General features: G+C 42.3%; 1 protein-coding gene and 1 long non-coding RNA gene across 3 annotated transcripts; one reads left to right on the top strand and one right to left on the bottom strand.

Moving 5' to 3' along the window:
* Positions 1-4,591: 4,591 nt before the first annotated feature.
* Positions 4,592-23,321, bottom strand: LOC119735472 (intraflagellar transport protein 57 homolog). Of its 2 annotated transcripts, none has more exons than XM_038209174.1 (10): positions 23,203-23,321; positions 19,067-19,476; positions 17,295-17,403; positions 15,155-15,327; positions 12,570-12,660; positions 11,000-11,071; positions 9,578-9,772; positions 8,696-8,827; positions 6,762-6,891; positions 4,592-5,322 (listed from the first exon to the last, which is right to left on the bottom strand). In XM_038209174.1, the coding sequence occupies exons 2-10, from the start codon at positions 19,228-19,230 to the stop codon at positions 5,156-5,158; spliced, it is 1,233 nt and encodes a 410-aa protein (XP_038065102.1). In that variant the 5' UTR covers positions 19,231-19,476; positions 23,203-23,321; the 3' UTR covers positions 4,592-5,155. The 2 variants fall into 2 exon arrangements, with proteins under 2 accessions (XP_038065102.1, XP_038065101.1); XM_038209173.1 differs by having other exon boundaries at positions 19,067-19,479; positions 23,203-23,306.
* On the top strand, positions 22,150-22,732 carry LOC119735473. The gene is made up of 2 exons (XR_005272180.1): positions 22,150-22,614; positions 22,649-22,732. It is a non-coding gene; the product is annotated as an uncharacterized LOC119735473 (long non-coding RNA).
* Positions 23,322-23,351: the final 30 nt, after the last annotated feature.

Here is a 23,351-nt window from a genome sequence, read left to right as displayed (position 1 = left end):
TCTCTGCTAGCGTTATGAATGCGCGCGGCTATTGGTTACCAGCTAAGCAACCAACCCAGTAGGGCTGGTTCCAAATAGTCGACTAGCGTAGTCAACCACCGTCGACTAGACAGAGTTCGGGCAAACGTTAGTTAACCATTGGTCAACTATAATCCTTGCGCGAACTTGGCCAAAACTTTTGCAACTCATTCTCTGTCCATCTACTGCCATTTCGTGAAATTTGAATAGAAGGAAAAAGGGAGTAACGGCGCCCTCTTGCGTCAAATAACACCATGGCACATTACATCTGCAAGGTTGGTGGAATGTTGGGGCTGTGGATAGGGAAAGGGGGGGGGGAGTGGCGGTCGGTGGCCGATGGCCCCCTCCCCCACCTTTGAAAGAATATGTATACATGGGCGTCGCAAGGATTTTTTCTAGAGGGGGGCAAAATAATTTTTTGCCAAAAAATGCTTGTATTTCTCAACACATTCTCGATTTATCAGTTTTAGAGGGGGCAGGGACATTCCCCCCCCCCCCCCAACTCATTAAATTTACACCACTTTGTCTTCGCGCCTCTTTTTTTTTTTTTTTTTTTTTTTTTTTGCTTTTCCAGGGGGGGGGGGCGCAAGTGCCCCCCTTGCCCCCCCCCCCCCCTCGCGACGCCCATGTATGTATATCATACGTTTCGACCTTTTTGGCACCAGTGGTGGTTCCCCCCCCCTTCCCCCCTCCCCCCAGCTTTCAAAACCGTCTACCGCCGCAGTGCATCCTCCAAAGTCAATAGGCACTTCAACAATGCCAATCCTCCATAATCCTGAAACAGTACCTGATTTATTTGGAAGATTGAGTGGGGTTCCAGGGTTCTCCCCAGGATTTTTTCAAACCTGTGGGGGAAGTTTTGTTGTGATTCACCAACCTGCGAAGCCACGGCGTGGGGTTCGGGGCCCGCTTAAGGGCCCCGAAAAATTTTGAACTTTAGAGGCTCTCTGGTGCATTTTAGAGCAAATCTGGGGAGTCTTTAAGGAAGATTTTTCCTTAAAATTTAGAGGAGATCTTGTGATATTTTTTGTAATTAGAGAAAAAAAATATCAACGTTTTTAACTTAAAAAAAAAAATCAACATTTCAAAACCTGTGTTAAACCTTCTTGATCTAGAAAGTATGGATTATATTTACAAGCAAGTTTCAAATTAAGAAATTAAGGTGAAGAAAAAAATCACTTTTGCTTCCGACTACATGGCTTTCAAAATAGCGTCGGTAGGTCGGAAAAATTATTTCGCCATTTTTTTGGGCTGCTGATTGAATCATGGAGGAATAAAAACACATGATTGAATGGAGCATATTGAACAAGGAATCATGTAGTTTTGTGCCTGGATTATTTTCCTTTGCACCACGAAAATTATCAAGACTGACCATCAGAAGTGATTAAAACTTGCCTCACCTAATTAAAAATATATTTGAGGAGGTTGATTCCACTATGCTTAACGTACATCGATCACGGCCCCTGGCACTGCCAACATTCAGTCTGGCCGGCCGTACATCGCGCAGTATCAGTGTGCATTACTGCACTGTGTACGGCCCTACTGCTTCTAAGAAGCACGCTACGATGTTTCGCCACAAGTTCGAGCTTTGCAATCTCGTCATTTTAATGGAACATACATACACAGAAAATAAAGATCACGTTCTGTGAATTAATTTGCAGAAATTCTCTTTCTCCATCGATGTTTGTTTGGTGTTTTTACGATCCAACTTCGGCCGACATCATCATCATGTATGCACGCACGAGGCAGTAGTCACTGGTTCCGGTCCTTCATCATAGCATTGATACTGTTAGCACGCGAAGGGAACCAGTGTACCGTGCTGTATGCGCTAATATATAGCTGGCGGTTGACGCGAAAGACCCGTCATCGTGTGCATTTTGATCACGCATGCATCAGAAATGCGGGATTTTTGTCAAGATTTTGCATGTCAAGATGAAATAATGATGTATGAAACAATTATGTTGTGCATTTTAATGGCTTGTATAATAATTATATTGTGCGTATCGGGGGCTGAAAAATGTGATCGGCATTTTTGTCGGCGTATCGGGCCGCAATTCCAGCGTATCGGGCCGATACGCACGTTTGTACGTGGGGAGAACCCTGGGTTCGAGTAAATGGTCTATGAAACACTTTTTTTTTTGGATTTTTCACATGTAAGTTTATTTATTTACAAAAAAAAATTAATTCTAATAGTAAACACACAATGTACAGGAAAAACTTAAAACCGCACTATTGTAGAAAATACCTACATGTACAACTCGGTTAAAACAATGATTTTACAATACGGTTATTGTACCAAAAACATAGTGATGTTGTGAATTTTGACATATTCTGCTCTGTATAATGTCGATTTCCATTTTTGAATACATTCTTAGCTCAAGTCATAACCCTAGTTCAAGTTAAGTTTTAGCAATAGGACCGTGCCAGGATCGATTTGGTTATAAACCCTGGTTCTAACTTGTAATAAAATGTTTTACTATTTTTGTTATTCCTAACATTTCCAAAACGCAATCCAGCTGTACATCCATTTGAAGAAAGTGCATACATTTGAAAAGTGTGTAAAATGTGCACGGTTATAGAACTTCATAATTCACTTTATTGTTATCTTATACAATTGTGGTTAAAGGGCATGTACAACATTTGCTTTTGCTTCAATTTTCAGAAATAAATGGATTTGGAGGATTAGGACGTTATAGCAAATATTGTTATATGACTTGTTTCACGTTTTTGGGCTTGTAGATGCTGGAAATACCAAGGAAACCATTCATGTTTTTGTAGTCTGGTTCCCTGACACCATTTAAGATGAAACAGAGAATTTATAGACTTTGGGGAATTGTAAGGTCTGAGAATCAGTCTACTAGCAGGCTTGCACCCCTTCACGGGTGTGTTATCAATTGCAAAGAGTTTTTGCAGCAAAGAGCTTGCATGCAGTTTTTGAAAAAAAGCCATTTTTCTCCAACGCTGGTCGGCCAACCAGCGTTGGAAAAATACAATTTTCTTGAAAATGTCAGCACACCAAGACCACGATTTTGCAGGATGCTTTAGACTGTCATTCCCTAACAATCCAGTAAGGTATTTTGTGACAATCTCATCATTTCGTTTTGTGATGTTTGCAAATGTTGTATCTTCCCTTTAACTATAAATAACAGCCTTCGAAATAGACTTTGGGCAGCCAGGATAAAGCAGGATTCTAAAAAGAAACAAAATGGTGAGTATCGCGTTTTGGAAGTAAACTCTTCCATACCAGGAGCCACGATTTCTGGTCCAAATAGACCGTTGGAATTTCGCAGCCACCTTGCAGGTGATTTTTGTTACTTTAATTCTGTAACAATGAATGCACAGCAGCACAATGGACTCGGTGCACCAACGAAAGAGGGCGCCCTTTTACCCAGCAACAACGCGTCCCATGGGCTGGACATTTAGCTGGTTGACGCGCACCTGTCCTTGTGTGTGAAGCATGTACACCAGGGAATTTGTACTATGTACGCGCAGTGCAGTGGTACGGCCGCACGTCGCGGCAAAATTGCAGTCGGGCAAGATGGCGTCGGTCGGTCACCCCCAACTGTACTTTCTTTGCCAGTGAGGGGGTACTTGTGAACGGAGCGGATAGGTCTACCCATGCCCGTCCCTGTGACACAAAAGCATGCACCTCAAAAAAAGCTACGATGCAAAGGATCTACTTTATGTATTTGGGGACCACCAGCTTGAGTAATTTTAAAAGGGGGTGTGGTGTCTTGTAGGGGGGGGGGGGAGGGGAGGCCTTTTGACTCTTGGGCGCTGTTCAAAAATGTACATACATGTACATGAAATATACACATATTTACACCCTTTACCTGCAGTATGCATATTGACATTTAGTTGGTTGTGGATAAGAAATACTTATAAAGTTATCACAAGTTGTGAACAGAATCGTGAAAGTTTAGTTAAACTTGTTTACAAAAAATCTTTATACACTGAGATAATGCTTTATATTAAAGGGAGGGGCATTGGCACTAGGCAACCCCAAAGGAAGAAAATATATTGGGAGTGGGGGGTGGCAGAGCTGCAGTCTGGTACATTACAAATCAAATTACAAGTATACAGTCATAAGCAACAAGAGGAACAGTTATAAAGGGATGCCTTTGTCACAATTCTCTTGACTAAGTTGTGACATGACTTTAAGCCCTTTTCACACTAGAGCCTTTCAACCCGGGTTGAACTCAACCCTTGGTGAACCCAGTGCCGCCCCGGGTTGAGTGTTTGATTTTTCAACCCCGCGTTCTACCCTGCATCGTTTTACACTTGTTTCATGCAAATCAAGCTTATCATGCTCAGTAACTACAGTTTTGAACCCTGGCAAGAATTTCAACCCGGGTTGAAAATCTCAACCCTGGTCTAGAGCAGGGTTGAGTTCAACCCGGGGCGAAATTAATCTCAGGGTTGACGCAGGGTTGAAATTCTTCAAGTGTGAAACGATGCATGTTTTCAACCCTGCGTCAGCCCCAAGATTTGTATAGTGTGAAAAGGGCTTAATTTTTATTAGAGTGAATGACCTGCAGTAGATTTGCTATTGACTTGTGATAAACAAAACAAAGATTGATTTGTGATTGACTTGTGTTTGACTTATTATCAACTAGCGATTGCCTTCTCTTGGATATGTGATGGACCTGAGATGGACTTTTCAAAGTCATTGACTTGTGATTGGCTTGTGATTGACTTCTGATTGATGTGTGATTGAATCATAATCAAATGGTGATTGACTTGTCATTATTTGTGATGGACATGTGACTGAGCTGTGATGGGCTAGCAACTGATTTCTGACTGACTTGCGCTTGACTTGTGACCAACTTATGATTGATAAGTAATTAACTCGTGATTAACTTGCAATTGACTTATGGCGGACTCTTGATTGAATTGTGAAATTGTGATTGACATGTGATTGACATGTACTTGACATGTGATTGACATGTGATTGACAATGTGATTGACATGTACTTGACATGTAATTGACTTGTGATGGACTAGCGATCGCCTTGTGATTGACTTGTGAAACACCGGCAATACACTTGTGATTGAAAAATAATTGACTTGTGAGGCTTTGAATACAATTCTTGATTTAGGTAATAAACATCTCTAAAATAAGGAGATCAAAATCCGATCAAAATGCAAACTGGCCGGCGGGTTCGTTCATGTCTTTCTGCAGGTTGTTTTTATCCTTCAGTCTGGCTTGTAGCAAGGAGTGCTCCACCACGCCTATTCTGACATCCATTTGGGTGACCTCGGTCTTCAGCCGCTGCAGCGCTTGCTTGATTTTAACAAGCGGGGCTGTTGAAAAAAAAAAAGCACGATAGAAACACACTATTCATAAGATGGAATATTTGAATAAATAGTTAATGCGGTACCCACAGCTATGTAAATCAGATTCGAACCAGCCAACCGATCCCGTTAGCTCGATGGTCGAGTGGTAAGACATCTGCACTAGAAAGCAGGAGGTCGTGGGTTCGAGTCCCACCCGAGTGATTTTTTCCAACTTTCACTCGGGAGGTAATACACTGAGTATACAGTGTCTATACGTCGGTGAAGGGCAAAGCCTAATTTGAGAAACACACTAAAATTAAATAATTCAACATATACAATGCGTCTTTCACTTTGTTGTTTATTTTTTGCATGCGTTCATAATTGCACCCAAATAAATGTATCATGTGTTTCATCAGGGAATTTGGAAGACTGGGTACATCTTTAATGATAAAAAAGGTCTGACTTTTCAGATGCTGTCCAAGTTCAATTTGTGAACCGGTTAATTTGACTCGGCAAAACTACCAAAAAACTGTTGGGAACCGGTCACAATCTTCATAACATGATGTTCAGGTCAGTAACTTGTTGTCGCTCAACATAACAATTGTGATCGGCGCCACAAAAAAGGGTATTAAGTTGCACTGTGCATGAGAGGGTGAACATTTTGTCAAAATGCGAGTTTAATTTTTTGTCATGAATGACATCTTTAATACCTACAGTTTCAGGGTTCATTCACAGAAATGTTGATTTTGATTAACAACGTGGAATCCGCCCCACCTCAACTTTTTTCGTGATAGCCTTGAATTTTTTTTGTTTTCCGCGACCTGAGCTGTTATGACTTTTTAGCCTCGAACCTTGCGCATCTTTTGATACCAAAAACATAAAAATTGGACCTTTTGATATCAATCACATAAATATCGGAATTTTTTGGTGTTACGCGCCGTGAAAACTGAATTTTCCCATATACGTCGGGTACACAGAGCAGAATTACCATTTATACATAGGAATAATTAATTAGCCATAATTCCACACCCTTTGACCTATAGTCATGAAATTTCTTGGGTATGTTCATGATGAGTTGCTCTATGCATGTACCGAGTTTCAAATGTTTTTGTCACTCGATGGCCGAGATTTTTTTTGGGGGGGGAATCCAAAACCATCAATTTCTACCTTTTACTCTTGACTACACACAGACGCCTCCATATGATTGTACACAAAAAAATTGCCCCCCCCCAAAAAAAAATCCCTACCTACCTACCCAATTTTTCGATTGTCATGTAATCGGCAGCAGAACATTATTTTTTTTTTGCCTTATAAACAGTGATGCGCACAAACCCAATACACACCTGTGTTCCAAATAAATGCATCAAAAACAGCAATTTAAGACTGAAAGCGCCCTTCAAAATCTATCTCATTTTCCCCGTTGAGGGGGGTACTTTCACATGTAATCCACGGTGTGTTGTACTTACATCCGTCTGTCATGCTGGAGCCTCTCTCCTCCATCTCCTGCTTGACTTTCTCCAGATCCTCGGTGATTTCCGCCAGCGAGCGGGTCCGCTCCGTCACGCCTCCGCTGGCCTGACGATACTGCTCCTTCATCTGGTGAAGGAAAAACAACAATGGTTGACAGTCAACTACAAAACATGGTTGATGATTCCACTAAATAAAAACAGTCGACAGCCAGCGGGTCCGCTCCGTCACGCCCCCACTGGCCTGACGATACTGCTCCTTCATCTGGTGAAGGAAAAACAAGAATGGTTGACAGTCAACTACAAAACATTGCTGATTCCACTAAATAAAAACAGTTGACAGCGAGCGGGTCCGCTCAGTCACGCCCCCGCTGGCCTGACGATACTGCTCCTTCATCTGTTGAAGGAAAAACAAGAATGGTTGACAGTCAACTACAAAACATGGTTGAAGGTTCCACTAAATAAAAACAGTTGACAGCGAGCGGGTCCGCTCTGTCACACCCCCACTGGCCTGACGATACTGCTCCTTCATCTGGTTAAAAAAAACACAAGAATGGTCGACAGTCAACCACAAAACATGGTTCAAGATTCCACTGAATAAACTAAAATCAGTTGACAGTTAATGATAATATTGGTTTGAGAGGCAACTACAAAATTGATTGACACGTAAACTGAACTTCAACTTCAACACCAGTGGAGTGTCAACTAAAAAATCAGTTGATATGTGTATTTAACTTTCATTTCAGCACTTGTTGAGAATGAGAGTCAACTAAAAGTTAAAGTCATTAAGAAACGATGAACAAAGAAATTGACTGGACCTATGACCTCCAGAACACTGTATCGGCACTCTACCAACTGAGTTATCCAGCCCAATGTGAGCGTTTCCCCATTTTGTAAATGTCTTTGATCAAAGGGCACTTTTTCAGAAGCCATAAGGCCTTTATGCCAAGTAGCAAGGGGTCACACTCAAAGCCCATATGCAAGCAACATCAGCAATAATGCAACAGGTTGATGGCTTTTGACTAGTGCCCTTGACAATGACATTGACAAATTGTGACCTGCTCTGTCAAAAGCAGACGTTTCTGGGCAGAGATTGATGTTGAGATAGGGCCAAAAAACGCTGTGGGGTTTGTTTTTTTTTTGGAATTTCTAATTCTTGCATATTTGTAATCCTGCACATGTCTAAAATATACAATAAAAGTTTGAAACCCTAAATTGAACTCTAAATATAGTATTTTTGATGATTTGCTAAGGTATATCAGTTAAAGAAACTACTGTTTTGTGACGTTCGTGGCCAGTTTCTCTGTTTTCTACTTTTCGACACAATGAACTTCAAAATAGCATAACTCTGCCCAGGAATGACCGGTTTCAAAACTTAAACCACCTATTAAAAGGAAACAGAACTTTTTTTAACAATATGCACCAATCTCATTTTTGACCTTATGCCCAGAAAAGTCTGATTTTGACACAACAGGTCACAATTGGGAGACCCCGAACATAGGGCTGGAAAGCTAAGTTGGTAAAGCGCTCGTAGGTGTTCTGGGGCACGCAGGTCAAAACCCTTTCCAGTCAATTTCTTTGTTCAACTTTATAATTAAAAGAATCAACTACTCTGAACTAGCCCTATCCACTAAAAGTGCCCAATTCAACTAGATCAATCAAGGTAGGGTGTTCCAGGGAACGCAGGTAGAAAACCTGTTACAGTCAATTTCTTTGTTCAAGTTTGTAATTAAAAATATCAACTACCCTGAACTACACCTATCCACTAAAAATGCACGATTCAACTAGATCAATCAAGATAAGCTGTTCTGGGGAACGCAGGTTGAAAACCTGTTCCATTAATTTTTATGTTAAACTTTATAATTAAAAGAATCCACCCTGAACTACCCCTATCCACTAAAAGTGCACAATTCAACTAGATCAATGAAGCTGACCTCAGCGGAGTTGTCCTGCATGCCTCGGTATTCCTGCAGCATGTGCTCTAGTTGATTGTTGATGTACTTCTCACGGCTGGTGATCTTCTCCAGGGTGCGACTGATCTCCTTGTGAAGCTTGTCAAGATAACCCTAGGAGAACAAAATAGATTTACAAAAAAAATCAAATCAGAGATCCATTGATTCACGAATTGTGACGTCATACACCGTACTGATATTTCGCACACTAGGCGTATAAGATTAAGATTCGTACCAGTACGATCTTTTATTTTTGATTATAAATTGGTAGGTCAATTTTGGGATACAGTGGAACGCCGCTATAACGAACATCGCGGGATCCACAGAAAATGTTCGTAGCAGTGATCGTTCGGTATAGCGATTTTAAGCTATCGGTGCTCCGGTACTCACTTTTCAATAAATGGCGCCCTTCATAACTTCACCCTGTATGCCCTGGTAGTTACTGAAAGACAACTTCGAACACGTGCGGACTGCCGACTATTGAATTAGGTCATTACACAGTTTTGAGCTTACTACCTACATCGATGGGTGGCTTTCCCCTTCTATGCCTTGGGGAAATAATAGCCACTTGTCGCTCTTCTGTTGACGGTTTTCAACAACAATGTTGTTCGGTTGGTTTTGTACACAAAAATCGGGGGCCAAGGACGATGTTCGGTATAGCCGAATGTTCGGTATAGCGTTGTTCGGTATAGCGACGTTCCACTGTATGTGCAAATGATCCTATATGACCAACGTGACATTCACTGTTGATGACATTGGTGTCAAAACGTTTGCAAGACGTTCGAACCCTATAGTGGGGAGAGGGGGGAGGGAGATTACACACACCCCCACCCCCTAGGCCCTTCTAGGCTTCAGACAGCTCGCCTTAGTATCAGTCAATGCGGACTGTATGCCGTCCCGGTGCTGGTGCATCAGGTCCACGTGCGTCCTCCAATCTTTGTTGTCGGTGCGAATGTGGACCTTCAGCGACGGCACCACGCGCTCCACTTCCAGCTTCCACTCGTTGGCGTCGGTGGTGGACTCCATGATCTCCTCCATGCGAGTGCTCTCCGTTGTGTCCTGGATTTTAAGTAAAATTTTTGAGTGTGGATCACCAACCGAATATTCGAATCGCTTTCTGCCAGTTTGAATATTCAAACTGACCCACAAACTATGCACATACACACACGACTGCGATGTTATTTTATCGTTAAAGGGAAGATACAACATTTGCAAACATCAAAAAACAAAATTATCAAATTATCACGAAATATCTTACTGAATCGTTAGGGACTGACAGTCCAAATCATCCTTTAAAATCGTGGCTCCTGGTGTGCTGACATTTTCAAGAAGAACTGTATTTTTCCAACACTGGTCGGCCGACCAGCGTTGGAGAAAACTGGCTTTTTTTCAAAAACTGTTCCTAAGTTTTCATATTTAGTTATTCTGACTTTTCTTTGCAATTGATTACACACCTGTGAAGGGGTACAAGCCTGCTAGACTGATTCTCTGAGCCTACAATTCCGCAAGTGTATTAATTGCTCTGTTTCATTTTAAGTGGGGTCAGGGAACCAGACTACAAGAACATCATAGGCCAAGTTCGACTAGTGTTTGATTTGTGACGTACCTTACGCCTGCGCACTGATAGCAACGTGCGAACGTCTGTAGTCAAACACTGGTCAAAATGTCATCGCATAACATCTGGATCCTGGCTCTCTGCTAGCGTTATGAATGCGCGCGGCTATTGGTTACCAGCGAAGCAACCAGGCCTAGTAGGCTGGTTCCAAATAGTCGACTAGCGTAGTCAACCACCGTCGACTAGACAGAGTTCGGGCAAGCGTTAGTTAACCATTGGTCAACTATAGTCCTTGCGCGAACTTGGCCATAGGTTTTCTTGGTTTTTCCAGTGTCTACAAGCCCAAAACGTGAAACAAGTCAGTTTAACAATATTTTCTATAACATACTAATCCTCCAAATCCATTTATTGCTGAAAATTACAGCAAAAGCAAATGTTGTACATTCCCTTTAAGTTGCGGCACTTTATTGTCAGGTGCCACTTTTTTGTTGGCGGTAACTTTTTTGTCGACAGTGGTTCATTGTTCACATCCGTTTAGCGGATTAAAGCCCTTTAACAGTTATGAAATACTTACTGCAAAGCACTCCAGTCCCCCATATCCATCGCCGCACGCAAATTCTAACCAGCACACTCTTCGTGCTGTTTCGAAAATCCGGATATTTGGTCCAACACAGTTTTGAGTAATTAAATGCAAAATTATTCGGAAATAGACAGCCCAAGAAATCATTTACCTTCGTTTTCAAATTTCTCAGTCCTTCCAGATCTAGGAAACTCTCCTCCTCTTCCAAGTCTTCATCAACGTCCTGTCACAAGGAATCAAACTGACACGTCACGTCACATTCACATGAAATATGAAATGGCCTTACAACTGGGTCACATTGGAGAATATAAGAGAACACCAGGAGAAACTATTGGTATGATTGTGTGGAAATAGGAAATAGAAGTGTTCAACCTTCCAATAACAATAATAATAATTGTGCTTATAATAATTACCGAAAATGGGACCATAGGGAGACATTCCCATAGACTTGTGCGCAAATTTTTTCAAACTTAAATGTGCCCTAACCCAATATTCCCTGGTCCTTTTTCCGCGAATTTCGGTATGTTTACTAATTAGACCACGAGCAACAAATATAACCCGATTGTGACAGCAAAATTGTGCCTTTAGGGGGGCTGTGGAATTAGGGAGACATGAAAATGTCTCCCTAATGACCGGTGTCTCCCTATTGTCAAAGAAATTACGATAACATGTCTCCCTAATGCTACATTTGTAGTTTTATAGCGCTTTCCATCGCATCAACAATCTCAAAGCACTTGACAATTATTACCCCGTTCATCAGGCCATGGGACCACGCGGCAGCCGATATCAGCGCTCAATCGGTCCTCGACCCTCACAGATACCCATTTATACTCCTGGGTGGAGAGAGGCAATTGTAGTTAAGTGTCTTGCCCAAGGGCACACACACCATGTTCCTGGTAGGGTTCGAATCCATGCACCTTCGTACAAGAGTCAAACACTGTAACCACTGGACCACGGCGTTCTACGACTTAGCAGTCATCGCCTCATATATCTGGGATAAGTTCTTTTTTGTGTGTGATCTTTTTTGGGGGGGGGAGGGGGAGGGTTTAAGGTTTTTTGCGTGGGTTATAATATTACTTATTTGACTTTTTTTTATTTTAATGGTTACTGCTAGTGGCTGGTCCAGTCTTTATCCGTTTTTCGACATTTAATACTTTTTTTTACATTCTTGTTGTAGAATACAAAGATACATATTTTCTCTGTTTAATTGGCTTTTGTGGTAATAATAATTGTGATCACTTACTCTTGCTTGCATACTTCTTTTAGAATTATTATTACAATTCTCTCCTTTTTTTTTTAAATTGTGATTGCTTTTATATTGTATCTTTGAGAGACTCAAAGCAAGCTTCTCTCAGATAGACCTTGGCGCTACATATATTGTAAACGTTCGTCATTATTAAATTATAATTATTGTTGCGGGAAAAATTTATCTGCAAATAGGCCCAACGTAAACAGTGATGACACCTTCTCACAGACAGATTCTGGGGATTTGTTCAGAATCCCGCAACAAATGCTTGATGCAATGGGCTGTTGGGGATAAAATGGGGGGAAATATAACGAGGTATACAATGGAAAAAAATACATGCACGTTTACAATGAAAGATTAGTGGAAACGGAGGAATTATTCAGTGATAAACACTGATGGGTACTATGAGAAAATGTAATCAAAGAAATGGGCAAATAATATAATCACGCATGCAATAGTTTTATATTGCCCTCACCGCCATTTCTTCCTCTGCTTTATCCAAGGTGACTTCCACATCGTCCTCGATGGCCGATTCCTCTTCCATCTCCTCCTCAGGATAAACAGGCCTGGAAAGAAACAAAATTTAAGGATTAGAGATCGACGTAAGCAGACGCAAAGTTCTCGGGCCTAATGATTGCATCATCACTGTGTGAGAATATAAGACTGATGTGTGCCTAAGGCCAAAAAAAAAAAGTCTCCGGTTTCTGGTATGGAGCTTGCCCAAAAATGGTGCGGCAACGCGGCTTTTTAAAATTTTTTACCTGTTTTTTTTTGCTTCAAATGTCGGCTGATGACTGCAAATGGTGCCCGACTCAACTTAGTGCAAGTATATGGGAGTCCAGAGAGGCCACATAAAGCTTATTCTCGATCATAACCCCATATTAAAACACATTAAAATTGTGCAGCAGCAGGATTCCAGTCAAACCAGTAAGTTTGGCGGTTTTGAGACATCATCTTTCATTGAAAAAAAACCTTTTTCATTTTGCCGACGCGCATGGCTACGGCGACGCGCGCGCATACCAGAAACCGGAGACTTTTTTTTTTTGGTCTTAGTTGCGTCACTTGTTCTACACCCAATTTCATGCAGCAAACTTTTGTGCTTAATTAGCCTAAATCAACTGCGATCCATTCACGAGTACTATGGGTTCTGTGTGCGAAAAACTGAAGGCGCTCTACGACCACTTTCGAAAGTCCCATGGATGGGACACACCGCTTGCACGTTCGCACGCATATAGCGCAGAGTACGCACGACTTATTGTATTCTGAGTGTGCATAAAGCCATAGCATCTTAGGGCAAGTTCGCGCAAGGACTATAGTTAACCATTGGTCGACTAACGCTTGCCCGAACTCTGTCTAGTCGACGATGGTTAACTACGCTAGTCGACTATTTGGAACCAACCTACTGGGGCTGGTTGCATCGCTGGTAACCATAGCCTCGCGCATTCATAACGTACAGCAGGGAGCCAGGATCCAGATGTTTTGCAATGACATTTTGACCAGCGTTCGAATAGAGACGTTCGCTCTTTGCTATTAGTGCGCAGGCGTAAGGTACGTCACAAATCAACCACTAGTCGATTAATGGTCCTTGCCCGAACTTGGCCTTAGCGTGAGCGTCGTGCGTCTTGGGCAATGCGTTTAAATGTCTCTCCCAGTGGTCTCCCCCAACTCTCCCTTTCTTACCGTTGAGGGGGTGCTTGTGCACGGAGCACATGTATACTTTGGATGTTATTTAACTCTTTGGCTACGGCGAGCCGATGACAGTGGCACACACAAATTGTACATGTCGTACGGCAAGCCGCTGGCAGCGGCTCGGTGACGTGGCTGCGAATAAACAGGGTATCCCCATGACGTGTGCCTTATCTACATAATTTATATCGCATAACCTCTGACCCTGGTTTGAGCCGCTGCCAGCGGCTCTCCGTCTCGCTGGGGTCTGCTGCAGGTTATTGTGAGCAGTTTGTTTACAGAGAGACATTTCAAGATGACGGCGTCCACATCGACACACAGCGAAATTTCCAGCGGTTTATTACGTCCAAACGTGGAAAAATCGGTAAATTAAATTCCGTAGCGAAAGAGTTAAGGAACCTGATGATACATTCAAACCTCCAAATCATTATTTCTTTTCATTTTGAATATAAATCACGTTGAGTGGCAGCAGTCTAACCAGGCATACCGAAAGGTGGAGCACCCCCATGCTGACTAACAAATTGAGAACCCCTTGCCCCCCCCCCCCCCCCCCCGGCTGAAAATTTGCTCACCTTTCCTGAAAGCTATGTGCCATTTATTTAGCTCCCCAAACCATTGAAGAAACGTTCCCCAATCCTTCACTCGGAAACTGGCGTACTTTTCTAGAAAGTTAGGTGCCGCATGGAAGATAATAGTCATATTAGCTATCCCCATCCTTAAAGAAAATTTCCCAAACTCTCAACTTTTTTTAAAGCCACCATTTCATATTTACCCCAACCTTAGTGGAAATCCGCGGGGAGTCCTTTGTCAAGTGGAATCCCAAAGTTTCACTTGTCTGATATACAGGCTGGATCAAAAAAACCGAAACCGAGATATTATTGCTAATTGGAACAGAAGTAGGGCACATGTGAATCAAAGGGAGATATCCTCTGTTAGGGTTGAATCTCCTCTTTAAATGACACCCTGATCATGTCATTACATTCACGGTTGACTGAGCAGCGACCAATTTTATGTAAGGGTCTATTTTGAGGCTTGCGCCACTTTTCAATTGTGGTTTTTGTTGTGTCAATTGTCACAGAGTGAAAGGCTATGGTTACCAATCAAGGCAGGTGGGGAAAAAAGTGATTTCACCATGAAAAGTGGCGCAAGTCTCTAAATAGACCCTTACATAAAATTGGTCACTGCTCAGTCAACCGTGAATGTAATGACATGACCAGGGTGTCATTTTAAAGAGGAGATTCAACCCTAACAGAGGATATCTCCCTTTGATTCACGTGTCTCCTACTTCTGTTCCAATTAGCAATAACATATCGGTTTCGGTTTTTTTTATCCACCCTGTAGAGTCAACATTTCAAACAATTCCTCGCCTCTCACCTGCCCCAATTGAAGCTGGTCTGCCGCAGTGCCTCATCGGCCAGTTTGTCGATGACATAGATGCAGTGCTCTCCCCAGCCTGCCTTCAGTTTAGCCGGAGGGAAATCTACGGCGGCTCCGATGCGACGTACCTCGTCCAGGATGCTGGAGATGGTGGCGTTTGGATCGTCATACTGGTGGGGAAAAAAAAATAAAACCAGTTTGGCAAAGCTTTGTCACTTTTATTGATTCTACCCCGACCAGGAGTAGATGAGGGCAGACTTTGGGCCCTTGATCCTGATTGGTCGATCCATGGCAACAATCTGTTGTAAAGTTTCTCATATACCACAGTCCATACTGCTGCATGTATCGCGCTATTCTAAGATGCACGTGCGCTATAGACCATTATCATGTTGCGGCCATCGTGATTGTTCCCATTCAAATCAACGTAACCAAAGCGAGGCTGGAAGGAAAAATAGTCTGGTTCCTTTTTGCGCAAGAAAATTATCATTCAGTACTGTTATTGGATACAGGGAACATGACTGAAATGGTGGCAGCATGATAAAGGTCTATTCCATGTAATAGGATAAGTGCTGGAAAGGAACTACATGTACAGCGTGTACATTCCATGTTTACTGTGCGTCAGGTTTGCTTGAAGATGAATTCATTATCCCACTTGCATTTGCGTACACAGACAATTGCGCGCATCTGGGTTCCTTATGCCACTCGGCCTTCGGCTCACAAACGCACTACATTATCATGTGTTCCGCTCGCACTCGTGGGATAACTCATCTTGAATGATATCATTAATATGATCACCACCTTATCATTTCATCTGCAAGATTAAGGCTGATTGAAATAATAATAATAATAATAATCCGCATTTAACATGTTTAAGAACGCTCTTATTAGTAAACTAAATCACAGCGCTTACAGTATTATTATTACCCCTGATCATTGGGCCAATTAAACACTCCAAATACCATCTCAGCTCCCTGGGGAGTATACAGCTGGATGCTGCCTGTTAGGCGCAAGCAAGCTTATTCAATCACAATAACCATCTCTGCCCTCACAGTTACCCATTTACTCCTGGGTGGAGAGAAGCAATGAGTGACAAAGTGCCTTGCCCAAGGGCACATGCACCATGACCCCGGCTGGACTCGAACCCACAACCCGCAGCTTTACCCACAGACCACGAATCCAGTGCCCTTAACTTCGAGGCCACAGCACTCCAATAAACTTCGCTATCAATGAACCAATGTATCGACTTCAATATATGGGCCCCCAATGCAAATGACAAGCTGATATCAGCGATGAAGTCGAGTCCATCACAAGTCCAGTCACAAGTATCAGTGTATGAACAACAACAAAGGAATGCCTTTGTCAAAGCTCATTTGAATAGCTTGTGATTTGAACTGGGACTGGGGGACTTGCGAAGGACTTGCAGGGAATTGTGATGGTACGCAAATATTGAGTGGCTCAGAGTGAAATGGGAGGAATATTATCGCAAGGTAAAATCTGGACTTTTCCATTTCACGAGGCGAAGCCGAGTGAACTGGAAAAGACCAGATTTTACAGAGTGATAATATTCCTCCCATTTCACAATTTAAAGCCACTCAATATTTGTTTTATATAACTGACATATAGGCCTAGATCCTTGTCATTTGATACAGGTATATTTGCACTTTTATTTCAACACAAAATTGGTGGAAAATGTATTTCTCTCTTCCAAACCACCCCTTCACGAAATTGTTTGAACCCAACTCTGTAGCGCTGGCTGTTTGGAACAATACGCGCTACGCACAACGCTAAATGCGCACATCAGCATGCATTTGCACATAAATACCACGTCATGGAACAAGAGTGATCTCAACTGTTGAAAAGTATTTCCCATTCCCCATGGGCGAATGGGGCTTTTTGAGCCCCGGCGTGAATGGCAGCAATAACGAATGTCACGTGATGTGAGTTCCACCAATCAAATGACAAGGATCCGTATGTCAGTTAAATAAACTTGACTACATCCCTGGCTGATATGCATGTAAGCTCAACATTAGAAGCGATGTTCTATTTCCATCTAATTATTAGCAACTAATATCACACTCAACATAATTACGAGTCCCATCAATAACACAAAAAAAAGTACAGTCTTTTTCACACTGACCTCTTGCGGCTGATCAAAGTTTTTCCCAGCCTGGTTGATGAGCCATGCCGATAGTGAAGTAAACATGTAGAACTGCTCACCGGGATTTGTAGGTATGGCGAAATAATGTCTGGATAGAACAAAAAGAGAATTTTTTATATTATTCAGGGTTCGACCTTAACTTTTTTTGTTCACTAGCCAGCCGGGCTACTGAAACGGACTTTTAACTAGCCCGCGGGCATTTTCACTAGCCCGCATTTCTTTTCTTATCTCAAATAATAAATGGCGTATTTTCAGGCTCAATTCTGAGGCAATTTTGACAGTGTTTTTTGAATTAACAGATCTAATAATTTAACCCTTTAAAACAGTTGATAAAATTAGACACAAATTGATGGGGTTTTCTTTCTGAATGTAATGATTTATTTCTTTCTGTAAGTTTGTCTTTGCCGTATCCCAATAATTTTTCACTTGCCAGCTGGGCTAGTAAAGGACTAGTTTGACTAGCCCGCCGTTGTTTTGACTAGCATTTGGCTAGCGGGCTACCGCTTATTTCGAACCCTGTAGTATCCTTTTTTTCAAAATATCAAAATCAATCTCAGAAAACTCAATACATGGTTATACATGCTTGATTAATGAGACATTAATACAATATTAAAAAAAAAATTTTCACTCAAACAATGCAAGGTACAGCCTATGACTTTCATACAATGTATTCTCCAAAATCAACCGACACATTTTTGCCATTCAGTTTCAATCCTCCAAAATCACCCACAACCGCCTGGTTGATTTTGTGAAGATCGAGGAGTGTTAGGCTTAAGACTTTATCACTTTGGTCTCAATATTTTCATCTATCTGGCCAAAAGACGACTTTCAGTCATCATCTTCCACAAATATCGTCACGAAAATGCTCCCCCATGCGATTTCAAAATGGCAGCCGCGCTGTAATGTATGCATTATGCAGGCGCGCTTGGGCAAGATTATGAATATGCATTATTTAGTTCATGACCTCGTGTTTGTATGGCCAGCCGCGCCGCGCGCCCGACAAATGTCATAAACTAATATGCATTATCTTGCCCAAGCACGCCTGCATAATGCATACATTACAACGCGGCCGCCATTTTGAAATCGCATGGAGGACATTTTCAGGACGATATTTGTGGAAGATGATGACTGAAAGTCGTCTTTTGGCCAGATAGATGAAAACATTGGGACCAAAGAACGTTTTTTCAAAAAGGTATGAGTTCTTCTACGACTAGGAACCTTAACTTTGGAAATTTCTGTCCTGGACGAGAAGATAATCTCGATCAAAATCTGTAGCAAAATCGCTACATCAGCAGGAAAAAAATTCAGTCTGTGGGGAAACATTGAGCGTCTGGCCGTACTACAGAGCTTGCGATAGTACTGTACGGCCAGACGCAGTCGGGCTACCGCGTAACATAATACAGAGCGCGTGACCATAGCCTTTGTTGCTGTGTCTGGTTTTTTTTTTTATCCATAACTATGACGCAACAACGGTGAATGACGGAAGACCCGATATAGAAAGCACCCGCTGATTGGTCAAAATCTAGAGTTCAAGATGCGGTTGTCTTGCATAATTAATCAGCGAATCAAATTAGGTTTTGCCCTTCACCGACGTTTAAACACTGTACACTCAGTGTGTTACCTCCCGAGTGAAACTTGGAAAAAAGCACTCGGGTGGGACTCGAACCCACGACCTCCTGCTTTCTAGTGCAGATGTCTTACCACTCGACCACCGAGCTAACGGGATCGGTTGGCCTAAGACTTTTTCGTACCTTGAGAGTGGCTTAAAGGCCAGACCCTTCAGAAAGCCTTCCTCGTAGTCCATCAACTTCAACTTGTCCATCAAATCCTCCATGATTACAAAGTGCATGTAGGTCTGGCCCGGCCCTGACTCCCCCTCCGCCTCGGCCCCGCCCCTCCTGGTCTCCTCGGCCATCGTGATTGGTCGGCACAGCTGTCAATCACTGCCACTGTCCACTGAGTGTAATGGATGCTGTCGATGACAGGCTTATGCTATTGTCAGTGTTTCTTGTGCTCTACAGACTAACTCTCAATATCTTAAATATGACGAAGAAGCATGTTATACTCCTTCAACACTCATGCTGCGACCCCTTGCTGAAGTACATCAAACATGCATTTGAGCTTAACATTGACTCTTCAGGCATTCCATAGTCCATCGATTCTGCTGATAAAAGAAAAACAGAAACTCTTTTAGACATGATTTACTGGCAGAGCTACATAAATGGCAAGATGAGGTCCCATTTTCTTGCAAGCATCTGTGGCTCACATGAATGTCTGTAGGTCCTAGTTTGACCAAGGGTCTTCCATTCGACGGCTGTTTCTTGATTCGCCCATACTGTATTGCTGCGCGCCATTGGTTGAGAGATTGTACAAGAAACAGTTGCCGTATTGCAAATCACACGCCTGAGAGACAAGATCGATTTGCATAAGCGCGACGTCACAGCTTTGGGGTCATCGCTTCTTACATTCAAAATGGCTGCCATCATTACAGACGATTTTCATGTGCATATGAATTATGATATGAGCTCCAGAAAGATTCAAAAATTTCTCGGAAAATCGGATTATTATTTTATTAGGACACCTGAATGTATGAGGTATGTGGGTGAACTCTGGAGTCTGGGGTGGGATATTAGAGGTGAAAATGAACAATTTTTGGGAGAGGCCATTTTTTTAGGGTCTCTTGCTACCACATGGAAACGAACAGGTTTTCCTCCAGCGTTACATGTGAATGAATATGGAGCATGTTAGCCCCACTAGTGTGGCCGTCGGTATGCTGCGCTGAACCTTTGGCCACACACCGTGGTACCGCGCGCTACTGAGGACGAAGTTTTTCATAAAATTCAGGGCAGTTTCTTACATTTTCAGTTTCTTACTTTCTTATGGTTGTATTCTATGATGTCTCCTATCACTTCTGGGATGCTTAGCATGTGCTTAGGTCTAATGATGTTCCATTTTCCGAGATATTCTTCAATCTTTCTGGAGTCCATATGCACTCGTGAAACGTCTGGTGATGGCAGCCATTTTGAATGGGACAAGAGATGACCTCAAGCTGTGACGTCGCGTGTATGCAAATTGCTTGTCGAGCGCGCGAGGGCGCGAGTTGCAAATGCGACGGCTGTTTCCTGTACCATGCATTTATCGTCAGGGGGCCACGTGCACCGATCTCTATTCAGGATCTACAGCACAGGAAACAGCCGTCGCATTTGCAACTCGCGCCCTCGCGCGCTCGACAAGCAATTTGCATAAACGCGACGTCACAGCTTGAGGTCATCTCTTGTCACATTCAAAATGGCTGCCACCACCAGACGTTTCACGAGTGCATATGGACTCCAGAAAGATTGAAGAATATCTCGGAAAATGGAACATCATTAGATCTAAGCACATGCTAAGCATCCCAGAAGTGATAGGAGACATCATAGAATACAACCATAAGAAAGTAAGAAACTGAAAATGTAAGAAACTGCCCTGAATTTTACGAAAAACTTCGTCCTCAGTAGCGCGCGGTACCACGGTGTGTGGCCAAAGGTTCAGCGCAGCATACCGACGGCCACACTAGTGGGGCTAGGAGCATGTCAGCTAGCTGGAGTTACTCAAGCTAAGGCCTAGCCCCATAAATGTGGCCTATTTACTGGACTGCCTCCGTAAACATAGGCCACACATCCACATGTACAAAAATCGTGTCGACAAATGCCAAATTTTGATTTTCACATTTAGGCTTAGTTTGTAGGATTTTTTTGCTTTAGAAGCATACTCACCCTCTTTATAGGCTAGTCAGAAAGTGCTGCCTTTTTCAGATGTCTAATTTTTGTGAAATTTCATGTTGAAATTTTGATACGCAAACGTGTAAAAATGAATCTGGAAATTTCACGAAAAATATACATCTGAAAAAGGCAGCACTTTCTGATTAGCCGATAAAGAGGGTGAGTATGCTTCTAAAGAAAAAAAACCCTACAAACTAAGCCTAAATGTGAAAATCAAAATTTGGCAAAGTCGACACGATTTTTGTACATGTGGATGTGTGGCCTATGTTTACGGAGGCAGTCCAGTAAATAGGCCACATTTATGGTCAACTCGTACGCGAACCAACTCGTACGCGAGTCAACTCGTACGCGGATTGGTCAACTCGTACGCGAGACAACTCGTACGCGAGCCAACTCGTACGCGTGCCAACTCGTACGCGAGCCAACTCGTACGCGAGCCAACTCGTACGCGAGCCAACTCGTACGCGAACCAACTCGTACTCGGGCCGTTTTAGGAGTGGTTTCGAGGATTGGGTTGGCATGGTTGGGAAGAATTTGGGAAAAGTGTGACGGGTAGTCCGTAGTTCAATGTGTGACCGTTGTGTGTGACTGGGAGTGAACCCGTGAATGATGATAATAAAGTAACTGATTTTTGTAGTTAGACGAGTGTTGTATCATTTTGTGCATACCTGTAGCCTTGTCACGTCAAATTTAATTCCATATATTAATGCAACGATGTACCAGTTGCATTTTTCGTGTTTTTTTAATCAATGTACCTGTCAGTCAATTAATTGTCACCATTGTCAAACTGACCCAATTGCAACGCTCTGGACTACCATGGATCTGTTCTCGCGGTTCAGTGTCCTAAAAGAACCGGCGGGTTAGAAGATCAAAAGAAACCCCTTTAATTTGTGTCTAATTATCAACTGTTTTAAAGGATTAAATTATCTGATCTGTTAATCAAAAACACAAACAAAATTCCCTCAGAATTGCGCTTGAAAATACGCCATTTTGTATCTGAGATAAGAAAAAAATGCGGGCTAGTAGAAATGCCCGTGGGCCAGTAGCCCGGCTGGCTAGTGAACAAAAGAAGTTGAGGACGAACCCTGCACATTCCGCCCCATTCAATGAAATTCACCTCCCCATCGTTTTAATTTACAAAATATAATTTGGATACATAATAATTAGGACTAAAAAATTATCGGACCCAAGCAAAAAATTAATTTTCTGACCCAAGAAAATCGCATTTGACCCAAGAAACCTCGCATTTCCGGTGAAATTATATAAAATTCTGATTATAACAAAAAATAAAAATCAACTCCCCATTTTTTCTTTTTTTACAAAATATTCTTTGGATATATAATAATTAGGGCTAAAAAACTATCTGACCCAAGCAAAAAAACTGGCGGACACTGTCCGTACAACTGTATAAGCATGCGTGATGCTATATTCCTTTTTTTATAGTAGCTCCTTTTTATACAATAGACCTCGCAAATATCGGTGTTTTCTTGTCATTTTACTTGTCTAACCAACCAGCAATTGTACCGCGGCATACACAGGTTACAGCGATTCAATCATGCATTCTTTGTACAGTGCGCGGTGCGGCGGGAACCAATCATACTGGTTATCGCGAAGACAACTTCCCAATCAATCAAGCGAACTTGTAAAAAAAAAAAACAAACGCAGAATTCTTCTCTAAAAAATCGCAAATGTAAGTAGCACTGGCGGATTCAAAAATCAACTACATTTAATTTGAAAATCTCAACCTTTCAGAAAAGGTAAAATTATGCCGACCTACCGTACCGAACCTAATTTCATCTGTCCATGTGAGCTAAACCAATCGTCTAAACTCACGCGTACGAGTTGGTCCGCGTACGAGTTGGTCCGCGTACGAGTCGGTCCGCGTACGAGTCGGTCCGCGTACGAGTCGGTTCGCGTACGAATTGACCCGTGTACGAGTTGGTCGCGTACGAGTTGGTTCGCGTACGAGTTGACCTGTATTCGCTAAGGCCCTGCACTATACACAATCGCCGGAAAAATATTTGTCTGATGAGCCCACAGGAATAAATAAGAGAGAAGAAAGTAAAAGACAGGAACGAGTTAATCTAACTTCTTCACTAGGAAATAAATCAAGCAATCAAACTTACTCAAAATGTGATGTTCCAAGTTGGTTTTGGTCGGCAAGAAATGACAACAGCGTTCATCGCCAAGCACAACCAAAACTATTTACAAATGGTATTGCTCCCAGACTCCCAATCTTTTATTGCTGTAAAACACACCGGCAATGATAGGTATC

Source organism: Patiria miniata, unplaced genomic scaffold (assembly GCF_015706575.1).
Source record: "Patiria miniata isolate m_02_andy unplaced genomic scaffold, ASM1570657v1 HiC_scaffold_29, whole genome shotgun sequence".
Taxonomy (NCBI): Eukaryota; Metazoa; Echinodermata; class Asteroidea; order Valvatida; family Asterinidae; genus Patiria; species Patiria miniata.
This window is presented reverse-complemented; position numbering and strand designations above follow the sequence as displayed.

Excerpts from the sequence above, each read along its gene's own strand:
- LOC119735472 (XM_038209174.1), bottom strand. The coding sequence starts at position 19,230 with ATGGCCGAGGAGACCAGGAGGGGCGGGGCCGAGGCGGAGGGGGAGTCA. Across the intron at positions 12,661-15,154 it reads ACCAGCTTCAATTGGGGCAG|GCCTGTTTATCCTGAGGAGG; the intron begins GTGAGAGGCGAG and ends GTTTCTTTCCAG. Across the intron at positions 5,323-6,761 it reads CTCCAGCATGACAGACGGAT|CCCCGCTTGTTAAAATCAAG; the intron begins GTAAGTACAACA and ends TTTTTTCAACAG.